At 47.4% G+C, this 25,315-nt stretch overlaps 1 protein-coding gene across 9 annotated transcripts in view; it reads right to left on the bottom strand.

Moving 5' to 3' along the window:
- Positions 1–25,315, bottom strand: part of LOC139059860 (uncharacterized) — a 418,798-nt gene that overhangs the window by 86,435 nt on the left and 307,048 nt on the right. For all 9 annotated transcript variants that reach the window (XM_070538324.1, XM_070538325.1, XM_070538330.1 and 6 more), the window contains 2 exons: positions 10,133–10,339; positions 8,787–8,902 (listed from right to left, as the gene is read on the bottom strand). In XM_070538324.1, the coding sequence (XP_070394425.1) occupies positions 8,787–8,902; positions 10,133–10,339 (323 nt within the window). The remainder of the gene's footprint in view (positions 1–8,786; positions 8,903–10,132; positions 10,340–25,315) is intronic.

Below are 25,315 nucleotides of genomic sequence, written 5' to 3'. Positions count from 1 at the left end.
CCTTTCGGGCGAATTTGCGAATTTGCGAGCTTCTCGGCGTTATCTTTAGCGTTATCTAGAGGCGGAAGCAACATACGCATATTTTATCACTATTGATAATGATTGCTCCTCTCTTCGAACAGCGCGAATACTGAAAAGGGGTATGCATTGTTGGGAAGGGGGGGGGGGGCTTAAAAAGCTTTACCAACTTGGCCCCGTAATATTCAGTCAACGCAAGTCTAACTGCTTCAAAACGGCCGAGCTGCTTTTCGCTACCTGCGTCTCCACTGCGGATGCGACCAACGCGCCTCAATGGTGCCCCAAAATGTAACATTACTCAAAATAGTATTGAGGCCCAGAGAAAACGTGGCAAACATGTTCTTGTACGATTCAGTGAACGCCAAGACAACTGCGCCACAACGCCCGAGCTGTTTCTGCGGCAAGCCTCATAACGCTTCGTGCCGTGCCGCAAGCCTAAGTTCTTTGAAATCCAGCGCAGGCTAAAACATAATTTACCACCTTCCTTTAGTCTAATAGTGCAGTGGTGCCATGCTGAATTGCAGAAGAACGCAAGAAAAGGCCGAGAGCCTAAAAAACGAGTCTAAATGTAAAGAAAAAAAAAAGGAGACGGATCACAGAACACGCAGACGCGCACATGCGCAGCGGCCCTGGCTCGCTTCCGCGGCTTGTCTGGTGCATGGCGCATTAACATATGCAGCTGCTGCGCGTGGTGTATACCATTTGCTTGTCACTAGGTAACGCAGGAAAAATAAGTCGCAAATTGTTATTTCATGAATACGCAAAACCTTTTTTAGTTTTAGCGTGGAAGAATAAGAAAAAGGCTTCTCTATTAGCTTCATGCGCTTTTTTTTCCGATGCTCGGGCCAGCTGACGGCTGGAATCAATGTTGCGTCACGTAATTCGTGTTTCGAGTTTTGGCCGAGTGTCTGTCCTCATTGAATTTCTTTCTTTATGTGCGGTCAGCCGCTAAATTGGAAGTTTCGTCGCTGCCCTCGTGGCGAATGCTCACGCCGGTGGAGCAGGTCTTCATCGACCGTCGCAGCTCGTGTTAATCCCAGTTCTGCCGTCGATGGCTGCGGACGAGCGCGCACCCTGCTCTATGAATTATGACTGCTGCACAAGCCTGCGGACTGGCGGTTTTTCCTCATCGCGCTCTTGGAGTGGCTCTCCCGCACCTGAGCACATCGGCCAAGGGGTTGGTCAGTGCAGTCATCACCTCGGCGCTCGCTGCCTGCGGACACTTTCCCTTGGCAACCTGGCTTCCTTGGCCAAGATTGTGGTGTTGTGGCCCTTGCCGTATGTAAATCGCAGCCGGACTAGCCTCAGGAAAGAACTGAGCGGTTTTTCAGATGGCCGGTTTGGTAACAACTTTTATTTCATGGCAGCAGCGTACATATATAGAAAACAGTGGTGTGACAAGGAACCTGACTTACAGGCAACGTTTCTGACATCAGGGCCACACTGCCAAAAAACGTGGGCACATGACACGCAACATAGGTGCTATTACCGCAATGATGGCTTCGGCAACGGCTCATTCCCATCGGCTGCCGTGTCTCGCGTCAAAATGCTGAGGCGAGACGTGGCAGCCGATGAGCAAATTTGTTCTTTCGCCTCCCAACGTCGGCACCCAATCGCTTTATATTTATCTGAGTGGGTCCTCCACATATCCCAACGAAAATGTTCGATCACACATCGGCTCTGCAATTGGCTTCCGTATAGCTGAGCACATCGGCCCAGGAACCACACAGAGTTTGCAACACCTCAGTGTTCGCTTGTTTGAGAGTACCCCTCGCCTTGCAGTGTACCCTGTTCCTCTGGCACAGTGTGGGATACCACTGCTCCCTTTCATTCTAACTGTCTTTGAATCCTTACTCCTCTTCGCCTACAGCCGTTGAGCCGTGCCCCCATGCGGGCAACATAAAATAGCGCCAGTTTCCTCTTTCCTGCACCAGAGGATGCATATTGATTTAAGATTTCCAGCGAAGCGACGGTTGCTATAGCAATATGGTATGAAATCATCTGTTTCTTGAAGTTGCGTCCTGCCGCCGAAATATACTAGCTGCCCTCAATGGGCTCACGGCTGCGAGTCGTCAACCTATCTGGTGCATCGCGCCTCTAGAGTTAAAAAACATTATGGAGTTTTACGTGCCAAAATCACGATCTGATTGTGAGGCCCACAGTTGGGGGGGACTCCGGAAATTTAGACGACCTGGGGTTCTTTACCATGCACCAAAATCAAAGTATACAAGTGTTTTCGCATTTCGCCCCACTCGAAATGACGCCACCACGTTCGCGATTTGATACCATGACCTCGTGCTTGACAGACCAAGGCCATAGCCACTAATCATTACGCACTTCGTAAGGCGTAATACCTGCCCGACGACCGTATTACGGTCGTCGGGCTTGTCTTCCACCTAGCGCCGTCGAAGTCTCTAATGTCGGTTCTCAGACATTTAATGTTCTTGATGGCAGGTGGCGGAACTGTCGTGCTGCTTTGACACACAAGAGCTAGGCGGCGACACCAAGATTCTATCCGTAGCTCACTGTAAGCAGCATGGCGTCTAGTGTCGCCACCGGGTTCCTTCCGTAAACCAGCTTGAACGGCATCATGCCAGTTATCTTCTTCACTGTTGTGTTGTAGGCGAAGGTTACTTAAAAAAGGACGTCATCCCACGGTCTTGTGTTCGACACGAACGTACGTTTCTAACATGTCGGTAAGCGACTTGTTCAGGCATTCCGCAAGACCATCCGTCTGCAGGTAGTAGGTCGATATCCGGCGACATGTTTCACTGTATTGCTGAACGGTTTGGGTTTGGGTTTGGGTTTGGGCACAGCACCACCTTTGGGCAGGCATTTCATTTCGGCGTGATGGGGAAGGTGGTCGATAATAATGACATTTCACTTATTGCCGGGGGCTGACCTCTGAAAGCGCCCTACATCTCCATTCCTATATGTTGGAACAGGCGGCAGAGAGACTCGCTTGACTGAAACATTTGCGGTGGTCTTGTGGCTGGCGTCTTGCGTTGCCGACAGTGTCGGCGTGTCTTCACTTAATGGGTGATGTCGACTTTCACGCCACGCCGCCACTAATACTGCTCCAGAATCATTGTGAGCGTAAGGGAGAACACGAGGTGTACTGCCGTTGGATCATCATGAAGGGCCAGCAGTTCCTCTGGTCACATGTCTGAATCCTCTATGGTTTGGGATTGGGCGAGTTGGTGTTACATTCTAAAACTGGTGCATCTCAACACATAAAGGAAAAGACAAGCCCAGCCGGCCAGACGGAAGAACAGAGCGCTGACTTCCAAATGGTTTATTTTAAAGTTGCAGAAAGCATACAGCCACAAGAAAGCATGAGGACATGTGGTCACGACACTTCACGAAAGCTCGCACCAATAGAAGGCTACACCACCATGAGTCACAGAACGTGCAATTCAGTCATGCACGGTTAAACTGATCAAGAAATCTTACCTTCTTTTAAGGCAGGCACAAAGATGGCGCGCAGACACAGGTGCTACACGCCCTTACTATGAGATCAGCTTCAATAATCTCCCGCGTAAGTTGTGATTGGTGCTTTTTTAGCTAAACCGAGCTATACAGGGAGACATAGGAGTTCACTGTCGCGACTGTGAATGTAAGTCGAATATTTATCGGTGTTAATTGCTAAAAAAGCACCGATCACAATCTGATGATGGTGTAGTCTTCTATCGCTGTGACGTTCTGCGAAGTGTCGTGAGGACAAGTCCTGATGCTTTCTTGTAGCCATATATTTTGTGCAATTTGCCAGTAAATCAGTTTTAATTCAGTGCTCTGTTCTTTCATCTGGCTGGCCCGGCTAGTTCCTTTCTTTCTGTGTTGCACTGTACCAGTTTTAGGAGGTCTGAATTCACAAAGAGAAATTATTTGTTATGGACTAGTTAGAAGTTCATTGTGTGTACGTTGTTTTTCAACAAAAACGTAGATAATGTACACCTAAATATTTTAAGGACAAAGTCGACTTTAGCTTCCCCACTGGACAAGGCTTCGTAACTTCTCGTCTGCTCATTGCTGTTCGGCAAAGTTGTCTGCTTATATTGCACGCAGAATGGTGTCCCTATCCTTTTCGTTTTATCGTGGTGTGTGAATAGGGGCTCGGGATTGGCAGTCGGCATCAGAGTCTTCCATCTGGTTTTGGAACGTTGAATGAGAGAAACACACGATGTCCAAGCCTTGCAATCTGAGGCTTCACCGAGCAATGTGATTAGAAGTTACCCTTAAAGCTTCGAGTCAACACAATGCGTAATATACGCTTAACACTTTGAAAGGACTGGCATGCCAGCAAGGGCAAAATCTTGGGGTTGATCAAATGTGTACAAGAAACACTTTTTTCCGTCCTTCAGTTATTGGCTTCCAATTTCAATAGCGACCGGCTAACAAAATTTATGACCCTTTCAAGTGAATCTTTCCTGTTGCCTCGCACGGCACCGAGGTCTACGCTAGTAGCATATGCGTGGATTTTGGTGCCAGCGTCTTCACTGAAGGGGTCGAACTCTGGTGGTGACTGCAGGCTTTGTTTGAGTTTTCCGAATGCTTCGTGCGGCCGCGTTTCGCGTTTAAACTAGAGGTGTGATATTGAGTTGAGTAGGCACACAAACCTAGCAACTACAAAGTGCCTTTTCGTCGACAGGCTGCAAATATTTTGCTATGGTTACTGTCTTCGGGTTGGTACTGACCCTACAATTCTTTGATGACGTGGACTATGAATGGGACATCTTCATGTGTGGAGCAGCACTTTTCGGCTTCAGGGTCAGTTTGGATTACTTGATCGCCTCGAGGACATTTCCACGTTCCCTCTTGTCAATGTCCAAATTTGTCCAAATCACCGTGCGTCCGTGTAGACGAGACATGTCTGCCAATTCAGGCCAGCCAGCATATCGTCCATCAAGCGCTGGAATGTTCCAGGCGCCGAGCGAAGGCCGAATGACATTATTGGGAATTCAAGGACGCTGCTTGGCGTTATAAAGACGTTCTTTTAAAGTACAGCTTTCTTTTTGGCTACCCTTGCATGGTATCGCCTGGGTCGGTTGATCGGTGGTAGTCGCATACTTCTCTTCTGTCAACACCAGTAGTTCTTTGAAATGGTCACCACTGGTTGAATAGGGTGGTGATATCTATGTTATGGCGCATACCCACAACAGTGGATTAGCCAAGAAGCTGGCATTACATTTCGCGCTACCGACTAGATCTATAAGAAGATCGCTACTTATTGATAATGATTATGATTCTTATACTATTCCACGTATCCAGTGTGGGGAATCGGCCAAGGAGTCTTTGAGCGTGCTCATTTTGATTATAATTTCCTTACTATAGCACATACCAGAAACGTCTGGTCAATAAAGAAAATGAAAATGCAATTGAAAAAGTAACGATTGGAGAGAACCAAAAAGCGTGGCCAATGGTAATGGTTAGATGAATGACTGGATGGATGGAAAAGTTTTATTGACATCCATCGGACTAGGGCGTTGCACGCCGCTCTCATGTCGGGATAGACAGACCTGGCCTATCCACCAGGTCACGGGTCCGTTTGACTGCCCCTAGTTAGGCTTCAAAACCAGGATGGCTGGTTGAACCAAAATAATTTCCATGGAATGGCACATACCCACAACGGGTAATCTGCACAGAAGCGGCCCCTAAATTTAAAGAGAGTAAGAAGAAATAAAGCATTAAAAGCCAATATAACATTTTTCACAATGCATTGTACCGCTGCGTGAGAGCTGATGCCCGCGCCATTTTTGTTCACGCCAAAGGCGCAGGAACGAATTGGGAAGATTGATAGGATTTTATGAACCGTTTTAGAAATGCTTCGTTTCAGATGGGTTCCAAAGGGTCCGTGGGATCTAGAAAATTTTTCTCGGTCCCTTTTCTCGACTTCGATTTGCCAGTGGCTAGTCTTGAGATCCAACGACCAAAGAATGTTTTGCAATGCAGAGTGGGTCCGGTACGTCAATAACAATGGGAGGGAATAGACGATCTTCTCAGCCTTTTTAGGCGGCTTGAGGCAAGACAGGCAGAGTTGCAGTTTATTTTTCACTAACACTAGGTGAGGCCCGCACGGGCTTATCGAAGGCTGAAAACTTTCACCGTGCATCATTTCACAGGATAGGATTTTTGCTATTTAGTCTTCGCTCTCTTGTCGAAACTCGGTAGGAGCTCTGCGGCAGTGTTTGAGAGCATTCTTATGTTGTTACGACATTCTTGGTATTATTTTTTCTCGAATCCTAAATGCCGCCAAAAACCAGCAGGGAGACTTCGAAGCTGCTCCTTTTTTTATGCAGAGGAAGATTTTAATGAATGCGACAATTTCTTTCGGGTAATAGGGTCTTCGACGTAGGCGTGGCAGAATCACAGAGAAAAATACACTGACCTGCATCGTCGTGCGTTTCTCAAGGTGTTTGTACTTCCCCCTCAAGTTAGTCAGCAGAACCTTCGCTTTGCCTCGGTACCATGGATTGATTCCATCGGCGCCGCAAATCTGGCCGTCAAGTACCAAAGATTGCTCGACCTGGATGACGCCTTCTACGTCTGCGGATGTTTCGGTGATGGCAGGAATCAGGACACTGGAGCCTGACGTGATGCTGACGACCTTCGAAATCATTCAAGGTGTGGCAACAGCGATTCCTGTCCAGCACCATGGCTTGGTTCATGGACAGTGCTTTTGACTTGCATTTTAGGTCGAGAACGGCCCCGTGATGGCTTAGGAAGTACAACCGAAGATAACGTCCCGTACACAATGCTGCAGGGCGACAATGCTCGCAAGGCACATACGGTTATGAACTGCGACTCCTCTCCACATTACACACGACATTCTTGGGCGGGCACTAGCTGTGAGTATTTCATGGCCGTCACACACAGTCCTAACGACCTTCAGCTTGGCGCCAAACGGCCCACTGACGATCGCGTAGGGGCTCTTGTGCTGGTTAGGGCAGTGAGGTTTGGGTCCTCAATAAATACGGTGAAGTCTGTGGTTCCTCCTTTTTATCATTAAAGTTAGGTCATGGCGTCAGGTGGCGGCTGCGTCGCGTTGTCCCGCAGCTGTTTCGACGCGTTGTCAAATCTTCTTGAGTTGCTTGTTTCTTTGCTTCGAGACGTCGTCTGAATAGCTGCGTTTCACTCCTGTGTATTGCGGAAGGTTTTCGGGTGACGGAAGGTCTTCGGCATTTCGACGAACAGCAATCGCGTCTCCATCAATTGCTGCTTTCTGTTTGCAGGATAAGAGATAACGGACCGGCCACTGTTTGGGCCAGTGCACAATCGGTGCTGCGGTGAGAGGTACCGGTGTGGCAATGGCGAACGGGATGGTTGTCGAGGTTCCCATTGTGTTGCCGCAAAGTAACAATGGTGGGCAGTATCTTAGTACTATCTGAGGTACGCTTTGGTCAACTTGTATCTCTATCATGATACGTCTGGCAAGACGTGTGTCAGTATCTGTATTTCCGGTACATCAATAAGTGTATCGTATGTGTTAAGATACAAGTCAGTGGTATAGCAACATCACCGTGCGAAACCATAAACATTGGCGTAACTCCGCCTGTAAACCTGATACTGGTGGCACTAAGCCACCTCAATTTTCACAGGCACTAAATTTTCTACTGTATGACGTTAGCAGCTACGTTGACAATACTTCATGCTTAAATAGGGACAGTATCGTGCAATGTTTGGTGCCAGTACAATACGTATAAAACTTTATTGGGCTGCATAAATTTCCTTGTAGCAAAAAATCGCTAAAGGATGCACGTAAATATTACGTTACTAACGAACGCTTTACGACAGCAGACATGTAGACTATGAAAGGGCATTGCAACTTTATGATCTCGGTATTCACGATGCCTAAAAAAATGTCGCTACCAGCGTTGTTGCTGCTGTGCGACATGTGTGCTGCTGCTGTAACCCGGTATTGCATAAGTGGTAATACGCTTACGGACAAGAAAAAAACACAACAGCAGTAGTTGCGCCATCGTGCAGATGCTCCTGATGGAAGTTTATGTAATTAGGAGGCGACCCGCTAGCTGTTCGGCAAGCATAGCAGTGACTCCCATCAATTAAAACAGCAAAGAACAAAAACCGCTGACAGCGCAGCGTGTAAAGAGGTTTCATGTTAAGCAGGTAAAGCAAACCCTAAGAATTGTTTCGGAATGAAAATATACTTTGAGCAAGAAAAGAAACATTTTGAGATACTACCAGACATTTCATTCAAAGGAAGAAAGGTTGGCCGGAGTTAAAAAGTTTCCAAGCAAGCGTTTTTGTGAATGCGCATTTGCTGCTTCATATATACATATATAATAGGACATTTGCGAATGTGTCGAAGTATCTTAAGATACAAATTGAAAGTATCATATCGAATACAATAATTGCTGTATTATCTTCTATGTGTATCTCAAATACTTCTTTCTCGAATGTCTTGTGTCATATCATGAAACAATTGCAAGGTATCTTTGCCCAGCTCTGCCAGGTAGTCGGCAATGTGGCGTTGTATTTCACCTTGTGGGAAATTCGGGGCGTTGACGGTGAATCCTCGCAGCCCCGTATCGCGCTATCGGCACCGGCGGTAAATGGGGGCGACACCACGAGATGTTTGGGGGCGCCTCGCTTATTAAGGAGCGACACACAGTAGCAACAAATAACCCTTATACGGGATGCTACAGGATGTGTGGTATTGGAACATGGCAATAAACCATGAACTCTTCACTGTTCGGGCAGTTTCTCCAGTGAATTGCTGCGGCCAGCACTTCAGCCCCTACTGAACTTACCAATTACAGGATGCAGAGATTCTCCTGTCTGGCTGAGTGTTCTGTTGGAACTTCGTAACTATTGTAATCACGCATCCATTTCTTCCGTGAAAGATGTCCATCCACTGGTAGTGGTACTGGAAAGTAAATACAGACTTCATATATGGTATTATCGCGCTGATATTGTGCGGGTTAAAATTCGGCACCCCATTGTGTGGAAAAATAAGAAGTTTCAGATTAGCGTCAGCGATACAGCAAGCCTTGCGACTATCTTATTTTCTATAAATATATATGTACTTATAATTGCATCGCCCCTGTGTAAATAATGGAATGCTCATACAAGTTCATTTCAGTGAAAGATAGAGTTCCTGATTTCAATAATTTGGTCGTCTTGCAGTTACTGGGCAGTATGATAGAAGTAATTTTTTTTTACATCAACAAATAGGGAACACCATCTGTTTTGTTCATCTCTAGCATGCTCTCAGGTTTGAAGAGAAAGTGTTCCTGGGCTCCCTCGAGCGAACAGAGGAGCAAACAAACGGGCCAGCAATTTCAATACTTCTCTACTTCGTAATCTATTAGCAAAATTAGTGCCACATACCGCAATATGCGTACACGTTTTATTGACAGTAATAGTATTACGCTGCATTGAAAAACCAACAATGAAAATCATTTAGCACCATCGCCAGTGAAACGCAGTGTTCACTTGTGTGTGACTGTGGCTCATTGCAGCAGTGTCATAAAACCTGTAACGCCAGGAAGTAATCATTTTTGTCGATTGCATTTTATATGGTAATCCTGACTCGGTACTTCTGCGTTAAATTAAGTAGCTGAGAGGTAGAAATATAGTAGCAAACTAGTCAACCACATACTTCAAACTGAGGAAAGCGCGGTAATGTACGCGTTTCCTTAAAAGTAAAAGACAATCAATGGCCAGTCGGGCGTTGGTGTCACCATTAGCACTGGTCTTTATGAGAGAGCACCTGAATTGCAGATTCCTTCCAAGGTGCACATATTGGTATTGCTGCACAACACATCCAAATGTAAAGGAATGCCTGCTTACCAACTGTAGGCAGTCCTGTACGCGAACTGGCCGGATATGAAGGAAGCATTTCTATTCTCGATGCAAGGCCAGTAAATGTTATTACGTTGTTTATATCGTTAGGCTTTACTCCAATATTCCGACCTGACACTGTCATGTGGTATGCTATTTAGAGTAGAATAGGAGCGAAGCCGCCTAAAGGTTGAATGCTTGGCGCCATGTCAAAGAACAGTGTGGTCAGAGACATTTCTTATAACCGACGTTCATTATTTAGTAAATGAATAAGGAAAAACAGTAGTACGGAGAATGGGAACTTCGCATTTACCTCGCCCCACATATACGGAACAAACAACTTGTCCAACAGGTTGGGGTTCGAACTTCTATTCTCGACGCTGCTCCAGACCACCCAGTGGATTTCCAGGTTCTCTGCTTCGTGATATCCACCCTCGCCGAAAAGTATGTCCGCTGAAGCCTTGTTCACCTCGTACGGATTTGCATTGTCGGATTTCAGGTAGAGATTATTAATAAACCCCTGCAAAGCGGCAATACTGTAAATCTGGTGTGCAAAAAAAAGGAAACTAGCACAAACTGTAGAACTTTCAGAAATTACGAAAATGTACGAATTATGTAAACAGAAAAACTTGTTGCTTTGCGCAACTCTCCACTCCTAGTTCAAGATGTCAGTACTACAGCTTCTGTGTAATGAACATAATCATGCCAAATGTTAAATGTTAATGCCGAATATGGGTACAGTGTAGCGTCTCGTATCGTGTTGCGTTTGCGTGAGTGTGCGGACACAAGAGATTATTCATCAGAGACCGGGCACAAACAGCCTCCACCGTTCCACCCTGTGAAACTGGAGGATGAGCGAAGCTGTTGGCGACGTTAGACAATCACAAACTACTGATATATTGCACGCCGCCATCTATAGGTGCACTCTGTCTAGTGGCGTCAACCCATATACCCCTTACTCCAACAGCCGTTCGAGGTCAGTTTGAGCTGCCGCGCCCGCTAGGCGGCAGTACTGTTTTTGAACAGTGTCAGGCATAATGTCGATTACGCCTGCCACAAGCAAAGGGCAGAGGGCCCATCCAACTAGGATCGATATTGTGTGTGGACAGGTACAAGGGTGGTCAAACGGTTCCAGGCTACAGCTTGCGCGAACGAGTTGACTTCGTGCCTTTGATGTGTCATGTATCAGACTATAAGAGCCGCAAGGCTTTCGTGAAGAAGGTAAGGGACACTTTCTCACCACCCACAGCTTGTGACTGCCACATTACTCCAGGAGCCTTGCCACATGCTCTAAAGTGAACATTGCTGAACGTGTTGTTGCCTGAGAACATTTGATAGGGGACTGAAGGTCACGCGCACAGGCATGTGTGTGGAAGTGCCGTGGAGGTCCTCATTCTTCTAGGCCCACCGCAAAACGCAAGTGCCTTATTGAAATAATTGACTTTTTTCAAAGATAACTGCGCCAGAACATCCCTAAAGTACAACTTACACAGAAGCTGCAGACATGATAGCTTAGGAGTGTAATTCCAAATAACCACAAAACATAATTCCGTTGCGTGGAAACGTAGAGACAAAGTGTTTTTGCAGCTGCCGCTTAAGGTCTGTCTGAGTCGCCGTGGCCACTAGGTGGTGGCACTGTTTTTTGTATGAGCACTAGCCGAAGAAAAATTGCGACCAACCAGACGTTAACAGCTTCGCTGTTAAACAGCGAAACAGGCATATGTACATTGTACGTGCGCTACACTGGTTTAGTTATGCCATGCGGCACATTGCCAAAAGACATTCCAATGGTCTCTGACAACATAATTTGATGACTCAGCAAAAAGTACGCCTCTTTATGCAATTAATGCGGAGGCAAACTTTAGGGCTTCCGTCAGTACACGGCAGGAATATATAAATTATTTTAGCAAATTCTGTTTGATGTGACATCCACCAATCCCCCCCCCCCCCCCACTTCATGCATAAAATTTCCCACACGAAAAAGCAAATGGCCCGATGGGAATCCTGAATCAGTTCCGTAGAATATATGTCGAGAAGTTATACACACCAATCTTATACACACCAATAAACTATCCCGACGTCCACGTGATCCTGCAAGACAATCTTAACATTACCACTAACAAGTGCAACTCGTGGTTGATGACCCTTACTAATAACAAATGTAAAGTTTTTTTGGGGGCTTAAGCATGACGTTTTTAATTTTCGCTATCACATTTGAGGCGACAAGCACTACCGGGCACCATCACATAAATATCTTGTCGTTTACTTTACACCAGGCCTCTCCTAGTTTGATCAAGCCACTGCAGCCTGCGCTAAAGCCTCAAGAATATTAGAATATTTAGGGCGCAACCTCGGTCATTGTCCCTGTAATGTTCGAAAATTATCGTATCCTTTGTGCAACCACAACTTGAATGTGCATCACTCATCTCTTTGCTCCCATTCATATTATGAAATTAACATGCTTGAAGCAGTTCAGAGCAAAGTCGGCCGGTACATTTCAAGGAACTATGACAATCATTGATGTATGGCTAGGCTTAAACTCGATAATTCTCTTCATCCATTAGCCGTTAACCGCCAAATGTCTCTCCTATGCCTGTTTCAGGAATACGTCTGGCGCAATAAAATATCCGGTTGATACCTTGATCCCCCGCTTTACGGTTCAGAGCGGCTACCCAATCCCCTTATCTTCATTCGCATGTTTCCTGAAACGAACACTTTTAACGCATCCGCACTTATAGAAGCCATCCGCACGTGGAATGATCTACCCATTGATGATGATGAAAAACTTTATTTATCTCTCTTTAAAAAAAAAGGGGGGGGCAATGGAATAGAGGGTGGGGGGAGGAACTACTTGAAGTAGGCCTCCTTTATCATCTCGGCCCACTGCAGGATGGCCTCCTGAAGATCGGGCCTGGAGCTGCGCAAGGCAGCCTCCCACTGCTCCTCACTAGATAATAATTGCTTGAGGGAAGAGGGAAGGGGGCGCTTAGGGCACCCCCACATGATGTGGTTTAAGTCTGCTTTGCGAGAGACACAGAATTTACAAGCGGGAGAAACGTAAATGGCGGGATGAATGCGGTGCAGGAGGTAAGGGGACGGAAAGGTGTGAGTCTGCAGCTGTCGCCACAGAACTTCACACCTACGCGGGAATTAACCTATGAGTGGCGGAAAGGTTAAGCGGTCTAAACAGTAGTGTGTGCAGATGTCGTGGTAAGTAATAAGTCAATCCCGCGCTGTAAACGGCGCCTCCTCCGTGGTGAGGTCCGACACATCTGATGCCTGAGCCCGGACTAAATCCTCGGGCACTGGCATGAGCCGCCTCGTTTCCGGCAAAGCCCGCATGCGCGGGAGTCCAGATTAATGCCACAGTTTGATGAAAAGGATGGGCGAAGAGGAGAAAAAGGGCTGGCTTAGAGACCCTACCCGCTCCGAAGTTATGTATGGCTGCTTTCGAGTCGCTAACGATAACTGATGAATTTGGGATTGGGAGGGCCCGGGCTATGGCCGCTTCCTCCGCCTCCTCCGAGAAAGAGCCAGGAATGGAGGCGGCCGCAGCGACCTGGCCGTGAGAGTTAATGACCGATATTGCGTAATGATTTCTGTTCCCATATTTGGCGGCATCAACATAGAGCACGTCGTTTGAGCTGGAGAATGGTTTTTGGAGAGCTTTTGCTCGCTGCCTCCTGCGCTGTTTGTGGTGCACAGGGTGTATGTTTTTAGGAAGGGGGGGATGCAGAGGTTCTCGTGTATGTGATGTGCAATGGTGTATTTAGTCTTGATGATGGGTGCCGGAGTGATACAAAGAGTTTGCAGAATCTGTCCACCTGTTGCGGTGTTAGAAAGACTGCTATATTGGGATGTTAGGTGGCCTTCTGTGAGTTCAGTAAGTGTGTTGAAAGTTCCAGTAAGCATTAGCCTTTCAGTGGAGGTACGTATGGGGACCCCCAGAGCGAATTTAGATATTTTGCGTAAAGAGTGTCGATATTATCTGATTCTGATTTAAGGAAATGTAGATGTGGTGTTGCGAATGTAACCTTACTTATAACGAAGGCCTGGATCAAGCGGAGAATTTCGGCCTCCTTAAGCCCGCCATGTTTATTGGAGACTCGCCCTAGAAGGGGCAGGGTGTGATCGACTGTGGTGTGGAGTGTATGTAGGGTATATGTGTTGAGCCGGTTGCTTTGAATGTGTAATCCGAGCACCCGGAGTCTGTCCACTCTAGTAACAGGGATGTGGTTTAGGAGGATCTGTATACTAGACATGTGTTTTCCAGCGCGCCGGTGGGATGGCAGAAGAAGTAGCTCGGATTTTTGAGGGGAGCATGTAAGATTCATAGCCCCGGCATGAGCCACGACGGCGTCTGCTGCGGCCTGTAGAATGTCTTGAATCTCTCCATCGGAGCCGCCAGTCGTACAAAGAGTGACGTCATCAGCGTAGAGTGAAAACTTGAGATCGGGAATAGACCGCAATGCTTGCGCCATCGGCATCATAGAAAGATTAAAAAGAAAAAGGGACAGCACTGAGCCTCGGGGCGTGCCGTAGCTACCTAAAGCGTACGAAAGGGATTGCTCTGTGCCTATGTGTATCGTTGCGGTACGGTTGGATAAGAAGGTACATATGTAGTCATATGTCTTTCTGCCAAACCCAATGAGATTAAGCTCACGGAGGATGGCGGAATGTGAAACGTTATTGAAGGCTTCGTGTAGATGCAGACTGAGAATTGCTTGCGTATCTAGACTGCTATTGGGTGAAATCATGTCATGCTTCATTCGAAGCATGATGTCTTGGCATGAGAGAGATTTTCAAAAACCTACCATTTCTGATGGATAAAGATTGTTGTCTTCCACGTATTTATTGAGTCAGTTGATGATGACGTGTTCAAGTGTTTTACCTAGACAAGAGGTTAGTGATATAGGCCTGAGATTAGAAGTATTGGGTGGTTTGTTTGGCTTTGGGATAAAAATTACCCTGGCATCTTTCCACGAACTAGGGAGGGTGAAAGTGTCAAAGCAGTGATTGAAGTACGCCGTGACGGCTGTGACAGAGTTGTCGTCTACGTTGCGGAGTATTTTATTGTTAATAAGATCGAGGCCTGGTGCTGACATTGTGCGCAGGGTGGCGAGGGCATGGCGTTCCTCTGTTTCCGTGATAGCGGCGCTAAGTAGCTCGTTGGGTTCGCCAGTATATGTTGGCATATCATACTTCTGAGCGAGAGGCAGATCTTTATGGCGGAGGTCATCGAAGAATCCATTGAGATTGTTTTTGTGTGCATGTAGCAGTTTGTTTATGCTATGGTTCTGGTGTGTGCGCGATGTGGTAGGGTCTAATAAGTGTCGCAAGAGTTGCCATGTGCGCTTGTTATCGATGTTGTCATGCATGCTTTCACATACCTGGCCCCACTGCTGACAGGCCAGTTGTGTGGCGTACTCCTGGATCTGGAGGTCTAATTTGGCAATTCTGGGTCTAAGTTTCCGGTTGAACTGTTTCCTCTTCCACCGTTTGAGAAGAGACTGTTTGGCTTCCCACATGTGTAGAAGCTTGGAATCAATCGTAGTGAGAGCGGTTTCGGTGGCCAGAGTGGTAGTGTGCGTCTGGGCGTCTGAGTGTAGTAGCTGAACCCATTTTTAAATATATTGAATGTTTCTGGGAGCTGATATTTGGCGGGCCTCTCGAAAATTGTCCTAATTGGTAAGGCTGAGGCGTTTGGGGCAAAGGGTTTGTGTTTGAATTGTAGTGTGATGGCAAAGATGTAATGGTCGCGAGTTGCCATGTGACGTGTTGGATTCTGTGTGTAAGCGTAAGATCGGGGGAGGTGTCCTTAGCTGCGCTGCTGCCTAGGCTGGTCGGTGCATTGATGTCGTTATGTAATGTGAGTCTGTGGTCTTGTATGTGGATCCATAGGGCTCTGCCCTTAGGAGTAGAAGCGGAGTGACCCCACAAATGGTTGGGTGCGTTGAAATCTCTAAGAATTAGGAGGGGGTGGTGGCTGGCAGCGGCAATAACTTGAGCGAAAAGGGAGTCAAAGCGATGATGTTTGCCTTGTGGACGACTATACATATTGAGAATGTAAAGGCCAGATGCATTATTCTTGCGAGGAATAATTTCTAGAAAATCGTGCTCTATATCGACGCTGTCGAATTGGGAGTGATTGGCAGTGAGGTGCTTTTGCATAAGAATTGCCGTATGGGGCCGGGAGACCTTATTGGCTTGATAGACATTATAACCTGGGAAGCTGATTAGTCCGTGAGTTTCCTGAAGCGCAATGACAGCTGGGAGATTAGAAGAGGAGGCTAGAAACTGCTGGAGGTGTGCTTTCTTTTTTTGAAACGCCCAACAGTTCCACTGCCACACTTCAAACTCGGAGCATGTCGGGTTCTTGGCCATTGTTAAGCGGAGCTGGTGGGGAGGCGGATCGATCAGCTGCAACTGCCGATCAGAGCAGGATGTTAGGATGGTTCGCGGTGACTCCAGCTATCCAAATTGCAGTTTGTTGGATGTTTGCTTGTATGAATTCAATAAATTTGTTGAGCTTTTCATTCCTGGCTGTGTAATCTGTATTGAGTATTCTCAACTGCAGTGAGTATATTATGGAATTTAGTCTCCAAAGCGGTTAGCCTGTCATTATAATTTAAGGTTCTCTCGTCCAGGGTGTCCTCTGATCGCGGAGTGCTCGGAGTTTTACGTTTGCTGGGGAGAGGGTGAAGCAGTTCCCGTTCCATGGAGGGGCTAGTGTCCATGGGGCGGTGTGAAGAGGTTTCAGGTAGGGCTGATGGATTGTGTGAAAGGGTCGTGTTAGAGAGAGGGGCTTCAGAGGTTGAAGTAGAGGGGTGACGATATTGGAGTTCTAGTTTAAATCTTTGAATTTCAGCTTTTGGAATTGTATTTTCTTCAAGGAGGGATTCATTATTAGCAGTCTGGTTTGAGGAGCAGCTGGAAGAGGCTACCTTAGCCCAGCTTACCTGGGGTGGGTTGCGCGCGGAGTTGACGAGAGTAGGGCTTGATGATAGAGCTGGCCAGGCGACGTCTTGGGTTGCATAGCCAGGCGCGCGGTCCTAGCTTTTGCTGCGACTTCTTCGCCGGCGTGAGTCGCGAGTGCGGCCGAGACTGGGAGTTCAGTTCGTGGGTGACGTGTCTTCTTTATGCCCGGGACGTGTAGGTTGCGGTTTGAACCTTCGTTTGCACAGTGAGGAGCCGGTTTGATGGTTTGCGTTGCACACAACACATATCGGGTCACATTCGTTGTCCATGGGTGCGTCTTTCATTTCACACTTGGGGCAGAGTGTGTCGGTGGCATTAGTGCAGACGTCCTGGCGATGACCAATCCAGCGGCATCGGGTGCAGGCTTCTACCTTCTGCCTGATGGGGCGGAATCGAAGTGAACAGCCGTCGTAGTTGACGTGGAAAGGGATGAGTTTGCCTTGGAATATGACCATGATGGTTTCAGTATTGCCCAGGCGTCGTGCACTCCCAATAATCAATGTTGTGTTGCATGTGCCGAAAGTTGAGACGATGCCATCTTCTGAGTAATATGGGGGCAAGTGAATGCATCCTCTGCAGGTACGGATGGAATCGGTCACATGGGTGGCGACTTAAGGGTTACCATTGCATTTCAGACTCTGGATGTTGTGGTAGAGATCTGCACGTCCCATGTCTGGTGTGCTCATTAGAACGGTATTGTTGATGGTGTTGACACGAATTTGGTCAGAACTGGTGCGGTCGGTGATGGGGAGCCCCGCAGCCTTGAGGAGGACTTGTCTGAGGATGCATGCATGGATTCCAGCGCAGTTGAGGCCCCCACGAACTCAGGATGATTTTATAATCGCTGCGCGGCAGCGGCGGGGGCTTCGGTTATGGTCCTGATTGAGTCCTATGAGCCACTGTGAGGTATGCTGGTGGCGAAGGATGCTGACGCTGTATTGAGAGGTTATCGTGGATCTCGCGCCAGGTGCGCGTGCCATCGATGCCAGCGGCATCGCGCTCCGTTCCTGCGCCCATGCTAGGCGGAGCAAGGCCCAGCAGCGAGACGGTCAGCCGAGAGCCCTAAAAAGGGCTGCGGCTCGCGTAAGGGACGTCGGAGTTGCTAAAAGAACTGCCAAGAAGTGACAGTAACACTCACATAGGTCCAGGCAGGAAATGAGGCGCTTGAAGTTGATATGACTGTTTATAATAACCCGAATACGTGCCTCCACAAGCTCTAGGGGCATTTTAGCTCGCAGTATTTAGGCACCTGTTCCTGCAGCGAGCGACGGCGTCGTGCTTTGTAAGCGATCCAATGAGCACAGCAAAGGATGAGAGCGAACGCGGAGCTGCTGTGAATCACACCCACGCCTTACCCACGCGCTGCCTCTCACGATCTCCGGATTAGCGAGGCAGTCGCGCCAGACTTCTGTCCAACTGGAACGTGCCGCACGATACGATTGTAGGCGCCAGCCAATATATCACCAAACAAAAACACGTTTAACGCGGCGCTCCAATTGTTGCATCAGTATCGCAACCACCCGCAATTGTTTAAGAAGGACGCCTTTAATGGCCCATTGTCAAGGTCACCTGCCGTTAGCAGGAACTGTCACAGCTTTCCAGACTCCTAATTGGTCTCCTCTGTGTCGTGATGGCACTGCCACTAGGCACAGGTGTTCGCCTCCTGATTGGCTCACGTACTTGACGTCACTCGTCAAGTGCGGGTGTCAGGGTGGATCGGCGCCGCGCGGCATGCCTCGTCACATCGGCAGGCGTGGCGGCCATGTGTTCGACGTAGCGCCCTGACGTCACTGTCATCAGGCGTTTTAGGTGGCCTTCCGATTGGGCACTGTGTGGCGTGACGTCACTGTCGCGAGGCGCGCGTGGCGACCGTCTGCTTGGGTATGGTGTGGCGGCGGCGGTGGCGGTCGTGTGCGGTATCATGTGGGAAGGATGCCTCGTCTCGCCAAACCAGTGTATCCCAACAGGCGTCGTGCGGCACTCGCTGAACGCAAGCGGCGCTCAAGAGAGGCTGAGCGTATACGTCGCATGAATCAGGGCCGCGAGGCGCGTCCGACACCACAGAGTCCAGGGACGCGACGGGCCAGCGCAAGAGAGTCAATGTGTTTGAAGCGACTCACTGCATCTCCGGGCACGAAGGCAAATGATGCTCGGAAGCGCCGTGACCGCTGTCTGGCCGCGGCAAGCCGAACAAGTACAAGTTAATCGAGCGAAGTGGATAATGAGGATGGCCAACTACACCCCGGCACCACCACTGAAGATGCGTCTCCGCCTGATCCACAAACGGTGCTGCCACAGTTCCAGGCGGTCACAAACTACTTTGCAAGCTAACATCCTCCCAGGTGGCAGCTTTAAAATGAAGAACTCACAAGATATCGAAAAGATAGATATAGCCGGAAACGACGTTGCAAGCATTTATTAAACAAGCAAACATTCACATAACAGTGTACGTGTTGTGTGCCTCCGTAGTGTTTCGGACGCAACAAATCTACTTTGGCAATGGCGTCAGGCTTCCGCTGTTTCACCCTTTAGTCTAGAGAAAATGTCTTCCGTCTTTCTTTTTTTGCAATGGCGCTGTAACATGCTTCATCATTTAAAATGTTCCTTTGTTTATGTTACGATGTATTGCGTTTCCTTCTTCGCTTGCACTCAAACTCTCTTTTAATGCATAACTGGCAAACGTATTCTGTTGTGTTGCGTCTTTTGTTCACGTGTGTTTGAACCTTCTTGTTTCGTTGTTGGTATTGCAAAATATTTTATTGCTATTTATATTGCTCCATTGCCTGTCATTGTTCACTTGTTTTGCAACCCTGTTACTTGAGGGTTTGCTTCTAATTTTATTGCAAATACCTCTAACCCACTTACTCAGTGCTTTTTGGGCCTGTATGATATTTTTAAATAAAATTAAATAAGAAGAGGCGTTATGCCGCGTGACAATCCAAGCGTTTTAAAAAAATCGTAGTTGCGCCCGAAAGGCGAAGCACCGATGGTGATCGCAAATTAGTAGGTAGCTGCACGAAGTAAGGATAATATTTTCTTAGCCGTATAAACTTGTAAACTTTCGCTTACTAAATAAATTAACAATGATAGGATGTGCAAGCGTGGCTCAGTGAGGACGTAGAAACAGACACAACGAAACAGCGCTATCTTTGTGTGTCTGCCTCTTTCTACGTCCTTGTTCAGTTGCACTTACACAATCTATTATGAATTCAAAGCAACAAGCCTGCCAACGTGTTTGAACTAAACTAACCAGCACTGTTTCAGACGCGCACAGGTAAACAAGAACACATCTCGCTCGATGAGCGCGGAAACATGCTGTAAAAATTCTGGAGTGAGGAATGGTGCCAGCAGCAAGCGAGTTGACCTTCATGCATCTCTCGCTTCACTGCGTACGAAACCTCGAACGCACAGCGCATACGAAGCTACCGGCACTACGCTCACTCTGCAAACATCACAGATCGCCTTGAAGATGGGCCCCGCGCTGGTGCGCACTTTGGCCACGTCGCAGATTGCTTTGAAAGCAGACGAACGCCTGCAACGCGTGCCCAATGTGTCGCCCAACGGCGTCTACTAGGGATTCCGCGATTCGCGTGGCCATCGCAGTAGTAGGCGCGGCGGTCATCTCCACTCTGTACGGAGCGACGGCACAGAAGGACACTGAAGCGCCCTGGCAGCTGGTAGAGAAGGACTCTCCTCCTCCGTCGCCTAACTGCGCTGCCTCCAGCGTGGCAGGAGGCGTCACGCAGAAAGATCGACATAGGAATCGGCCCTCGCTATTCCCGCTTTCAATTACGCAATGGAATAGTCTAGGTGTCTCCAAAGCCAGCATTAAATCATCGCTATAGTTAAGAGGGAAAATATATTTTATAAGAGAAGGAACCTACTACATTCAGGTAAAGGGTCCACGAAGATTGAAATTCTCGAATAGGGTGAAATGCCAAAACCGAATATTGAATATTCGATTTCGATTCAATTATGATGTTTGCGCAGAATTTATTGCGTATGAGAAGCAACAAGGGTCATATACATTGCAACATTTATGTATTACCGTTCACATCTAAGCTTCCGAATATAAGAAGACACTTTAAATTCTAGACAACCGACTACATTATGAGGGTAACGATGTGTTGCACATTACTGAAACAAGAGCACAGCGTGTTGTCAGACCTGCGTGCAACGTTTTCTTCGCTAAAGGAGAAGACTGTGATACTACCGCACCGTACATTGTTCGAGTATGATGCAACTATGGTGACAATGAACAGTTGGCAGAAATTTGTACATACGCTACCTAAAATTGAGCTGTCGCACTTCGAAGTGGTGAATCCGTACGTAGAGTACCATACTGCTGCATTCTTTACAGCACAACAAATACTAAGTACCTACAACCACTGCAGAAGGAAAACAGTAGGCGCAGCTGAGGCTTGGAGCGTGTTTGGTAAAGCGGATTGTACGGTGAGTGGTGGCTTTTCACGGCATGCAGCCTGCTTATATCTGCTGCCGCTATCATTTGGTTCTCAAGCCACTGCCCTGAGCAAACGGTTTCCTCATACGAAGTCCAGGCAGCTGTAGGACTGGCGATTTGTAATTGTGCGTTTTGCCTCAGGTACATACGTGTCGACCGTGGCCAGTCGAAATTTTCCTTCACTTATTTCTTTAGGCTGCTCGTCTTTTTTGCTCTCTTACTAAATACCGTCTTAAAAACGCACATACCGCGGAAAGATACCGTGGAAATTAGATCAAAAGACAAGAAACAAGGAATGTAGATGAGAAAGATAAAAAGTAGATCAAAAGATATAGCTTGGGGCATGTTTGATAGATTGGTTCATTTGGCAAGCAGTGGCTTCTTCATGACATATAGCCTGCTTATATCTGCTGCCGTTATCTAAGTCGGTGGCGTGCGGAGGTGTGGAAGATGTGCCTTGATGGACTTATGATGATGAAAGAAAGGTCTCCAGAGAGTTATGCACGCAGTTCTGGCGATATTGTATCGCCACATAACCCTCCTACCGTGTATAGAGATTTAATGGTTGATAGAAGCCAACAAGCCGCACACGATGTCTAGAGCAGGCTGTGTGTGATGAGGGTGGGCACGTCCACGGTTGGTGGACTGTTGGAGGGGCACCGCGTGTTGGTGGTTAGTCAGAAAAAATATGGGCTTCAGTCTGTCGATGGAGACGCGGACGTTCTTCTCTGTGTTGCGTGTAGGAAAAGTTTTCTGATCGTGATGGATAACATAGTAGGATGCGTTGTACACTGGCTTGAAAGAAGCTCGGAGAGTAGGATGACGAAGAAAGACATGCGTACATGTTGCGAGCACCATGAAGACAAACAGCGTTGGCTGGGAATGGTGCACGGAGTGCGCTCATGTGTGAGCCTTCGCCGCTTAAGAAAATTGGAGGGATCTGAAGTGCCGCATCCCGCGACGTCGAGAGGAATTCGCCTGGAAGGCCCAGTGACGCCCGGCAGAGGAACTCCGCAGGTATCACCCGATAATCAGGTTTCAACGTCACTAAAAGACCCAGAGAGCTTCAAGCACGGCTCAGTGGGGATGGCACATGAAGCTGCGTTGACGTGTCCGCGAAAGAGTTCGATCATATTGTTCGCCCAGGTGGGGTTATTTGTGGTCCTTGGTTGCCCAAAACATTTAGTGAGGCTGGGGGATATTATAATACCATAGCAATCCTGACAGCTGCAGCATGAGCCAGTCCAGATGCACAAGCTTTACTTCATGCAAATCATCGATGAGCAAACCACATAAAGTACCATTTCGTGAGATTGCCAGTGACGCCCCAGCACATCTCAGCCACATTACTTCAGCAGGTGTCAGCGCTGTCATACGCCCGATTCACCTGGCCATCGAGAAGAATCCCCTGCAAGGATAACTGATGTCATCAGTTGATTCTAAAATCATTCACCAGAGCAAGCGATCTCATCATAGTAATTCCAGGTGGCTGTCGGGAGGACCAGTCCCTAATCTTACGTCTTGCTTCAGGCGCAGACGTGTTGAAAATGGCCACATTAAAATGCTTTTCATTTTTAATTACGGCTCCTGAGCCTCCCTGTGAACATATTCCCGTATGGCTGACAAACAACCCCGAACAGTTAGAGCTGGCGAAGCTTTCGCTGACTTAGCGGTTCAAGTTGATGCTATGCCGACCTAAAAAGGAATGGCAGCAATAATTTGAGCAAAATATTCACCCCCTCTAAAAAGAGGGAACACACTTAATGAATGACGACTTGATAGAGTTCACAGCAGAAGCGATTACCTTAAATCACGGGAATGCCGTGGTCAGGGCAGATAATGCTGAAACTAAAAAAATTATGAGTCATTCCACTCTGTGAAGGTGGGTGTCCAGCGAAGCTGTCTAGCGCAAGACACAGAGGTGACCTATAGTATTGAACTAAGGTACGGACATATTTATTCGCCTAATCTGTCGTCATCTCGGCAATCTAGGTACGCACACATATTGGCGTTCACCTCTGTTATTAAATGTATCCCTTATGTGAGGCAATGAATGGCTCACACCCCATTAAAGAATGGGCCATACCCCCGTAGACGCGTGTCTCCCAATTACCCCGGGTCTCCCAATTACGATGACAGAAGAATGTGAATTCTAGGCTGGAATGACGAGCAGCAACAGATCCACTGGTAGCCGACGACGCTTGCGCCATTGCTGCTGATGAAAGTTTTTTGCACAACGGAGCCAGCTGTGGAAGAACACGATGACAAGGAACGCGCGAGGAGTGGCACTAGCGCGCTCGTGCGCATGGCGGCGAGAATTTTCAAGTCCTTGAAAAATTTGTATGAAAATTCTTTTTAAAAAAGGATATGTTCTTATTTGTGTGCCTGGGTCCTCTTTGGGTCACACGTGTGCAAGAATAGTTCAAGGGTGCGCCTCAGGTTCCCAAGCATGGGACCCTTGAGCGTGGGCCCTTTCTGCACTATCACCAGGAACGCGATATTTCCATTTCCAGATGCCGAAAAAACTACGGAAGGTTAGCCACATACAGATTTCGCTGTAAAAATTAGCGGCACCTACCTGTACGCGAATCATCCATGATAAGCGCAGCGTCGCACTCGGATTTGGCTCGGTTCTGCTGCTTTTGAGCCTGTTTTGTGTGCCTGTTGTTCGAAGAGTTTCTGTATGGTGTAACTGAAGACAACTATATATATATATATATATACACTCATGAAGTCTTATTTCCGAATCAACATGCCTTACACATACATACTTGTCTCTTCCTCTTGTGTCGTCTTGTACTGTCGCCCCAGTATACAGAGTACTGATTTGTGACTAAAAAATTATGGAGCTTTATGTGCCATAACCAGCATCCAGCTATTAAGGGCACCGTAGTGGGACCAGCAGAAATTTGGACCACCTGCGGTCCTTTAACGTGCCCGTTATTCTAAGTACATGGGTATTTTCGCGTTTCACCCACAGACACCATAGCCACTAAGCAACCACGGCGGGTTGCTTTTTGTGTGCTTAAGTATAACATCCAGTTTGGTGTTTTCAGTTGATGGATGACATGTACGGATGCGTAATCATTGACTCTTGCTTGTCTTGTGGTAAGCGCGTCGTCTTCCGCACAGGGTGTTAAACTGACGCGTAGACTGTTTTGCACCAATGCATCTAACACTTGTGCCGATAATGAGTCGTTATCACACCACACCTTCCGGCTGTTGTCAAACGCACGCGAAATCTGCTTAAACAGCGCCTTCTTTGCCAGTATTCGGAAAGAGTTCAATACAAGGCCACGGGCGGCCTTTCATTGCACTCTCTGCGGGATCGGCTTCAAGATACTCCAAGACCGAGTTCTCGTATACTGCTACGCAGTAAAAAAAAAAAGGACCACCTTCCGAAAGAGGTGAAAGAAGTCAAGAAACGCCTGACTGATTTTGGCCAGAACAGTGGTAGCAATAACATAGAGAATACAGGAATCCTAATCACATCGGACGAGAAGCTCATTTTAACTATGAAACCAATCTCTAGCTGTCTTCAACCCCATTAGCGGAAACGGATGTTCGAATGATTCTCTGCGTCTACTCTAGACATGCACAGACGCAAGACATTGTGGTAAAATTTGCTTCAAAGGCAGTTATGAATAAAGTTTTGAATGCCAGAACAGCGAATACAGTAAACACTTCTTGCCTAGATTTCAAAAGTGTGAGCAGCCCTATGTTATTTAAAGGAACACTCAAAGCAAATATTAAATCAAGCTAAAGCGATAGATTGGTCCTCTAGAATCCCTAAGGCGCCAATATTATTGCTAAAAGGGCCTCGATAACCGACAAATTGAGATAAATGCAGGACTAGATTACAGACTCCCGTGGGACATTCAAGTATTCTTGCCTGATGACGAAATCACTTCTCAGTTAAATTCTGTCACTTGTATTCAACCACTCGTTGCAAAAAACATCCTTCTATTATATTACAAGACAAAATAAAATGCTACTTGTCCAGTTCTATTTGATTCTTGGAAAAAACACCTAAACGAAATTACCCTTGACAATGGC

This window comes from Dermacentor albipictus, chromosome 5 (genome assembly GCF_038994185.2).
Source record: "Dermacentor albipictus isolate Rhodes 1998 colony chromosome 5, USDA_Dalb.pri_finalv2, whole genome shotgun sequence".
Classification (NCBI taxonomy): Eukaryota; Metazoa; Arthropoda; class Arachnida; order Ixodida; family Ixodidae; genus Dermacentor; species Dermacentor albipictus.
The sequence above is the reverse complement of the archived record's forward strand: the minus strand, read 5'-3'. Positions and strand labels throughout refer to the sequence as shown.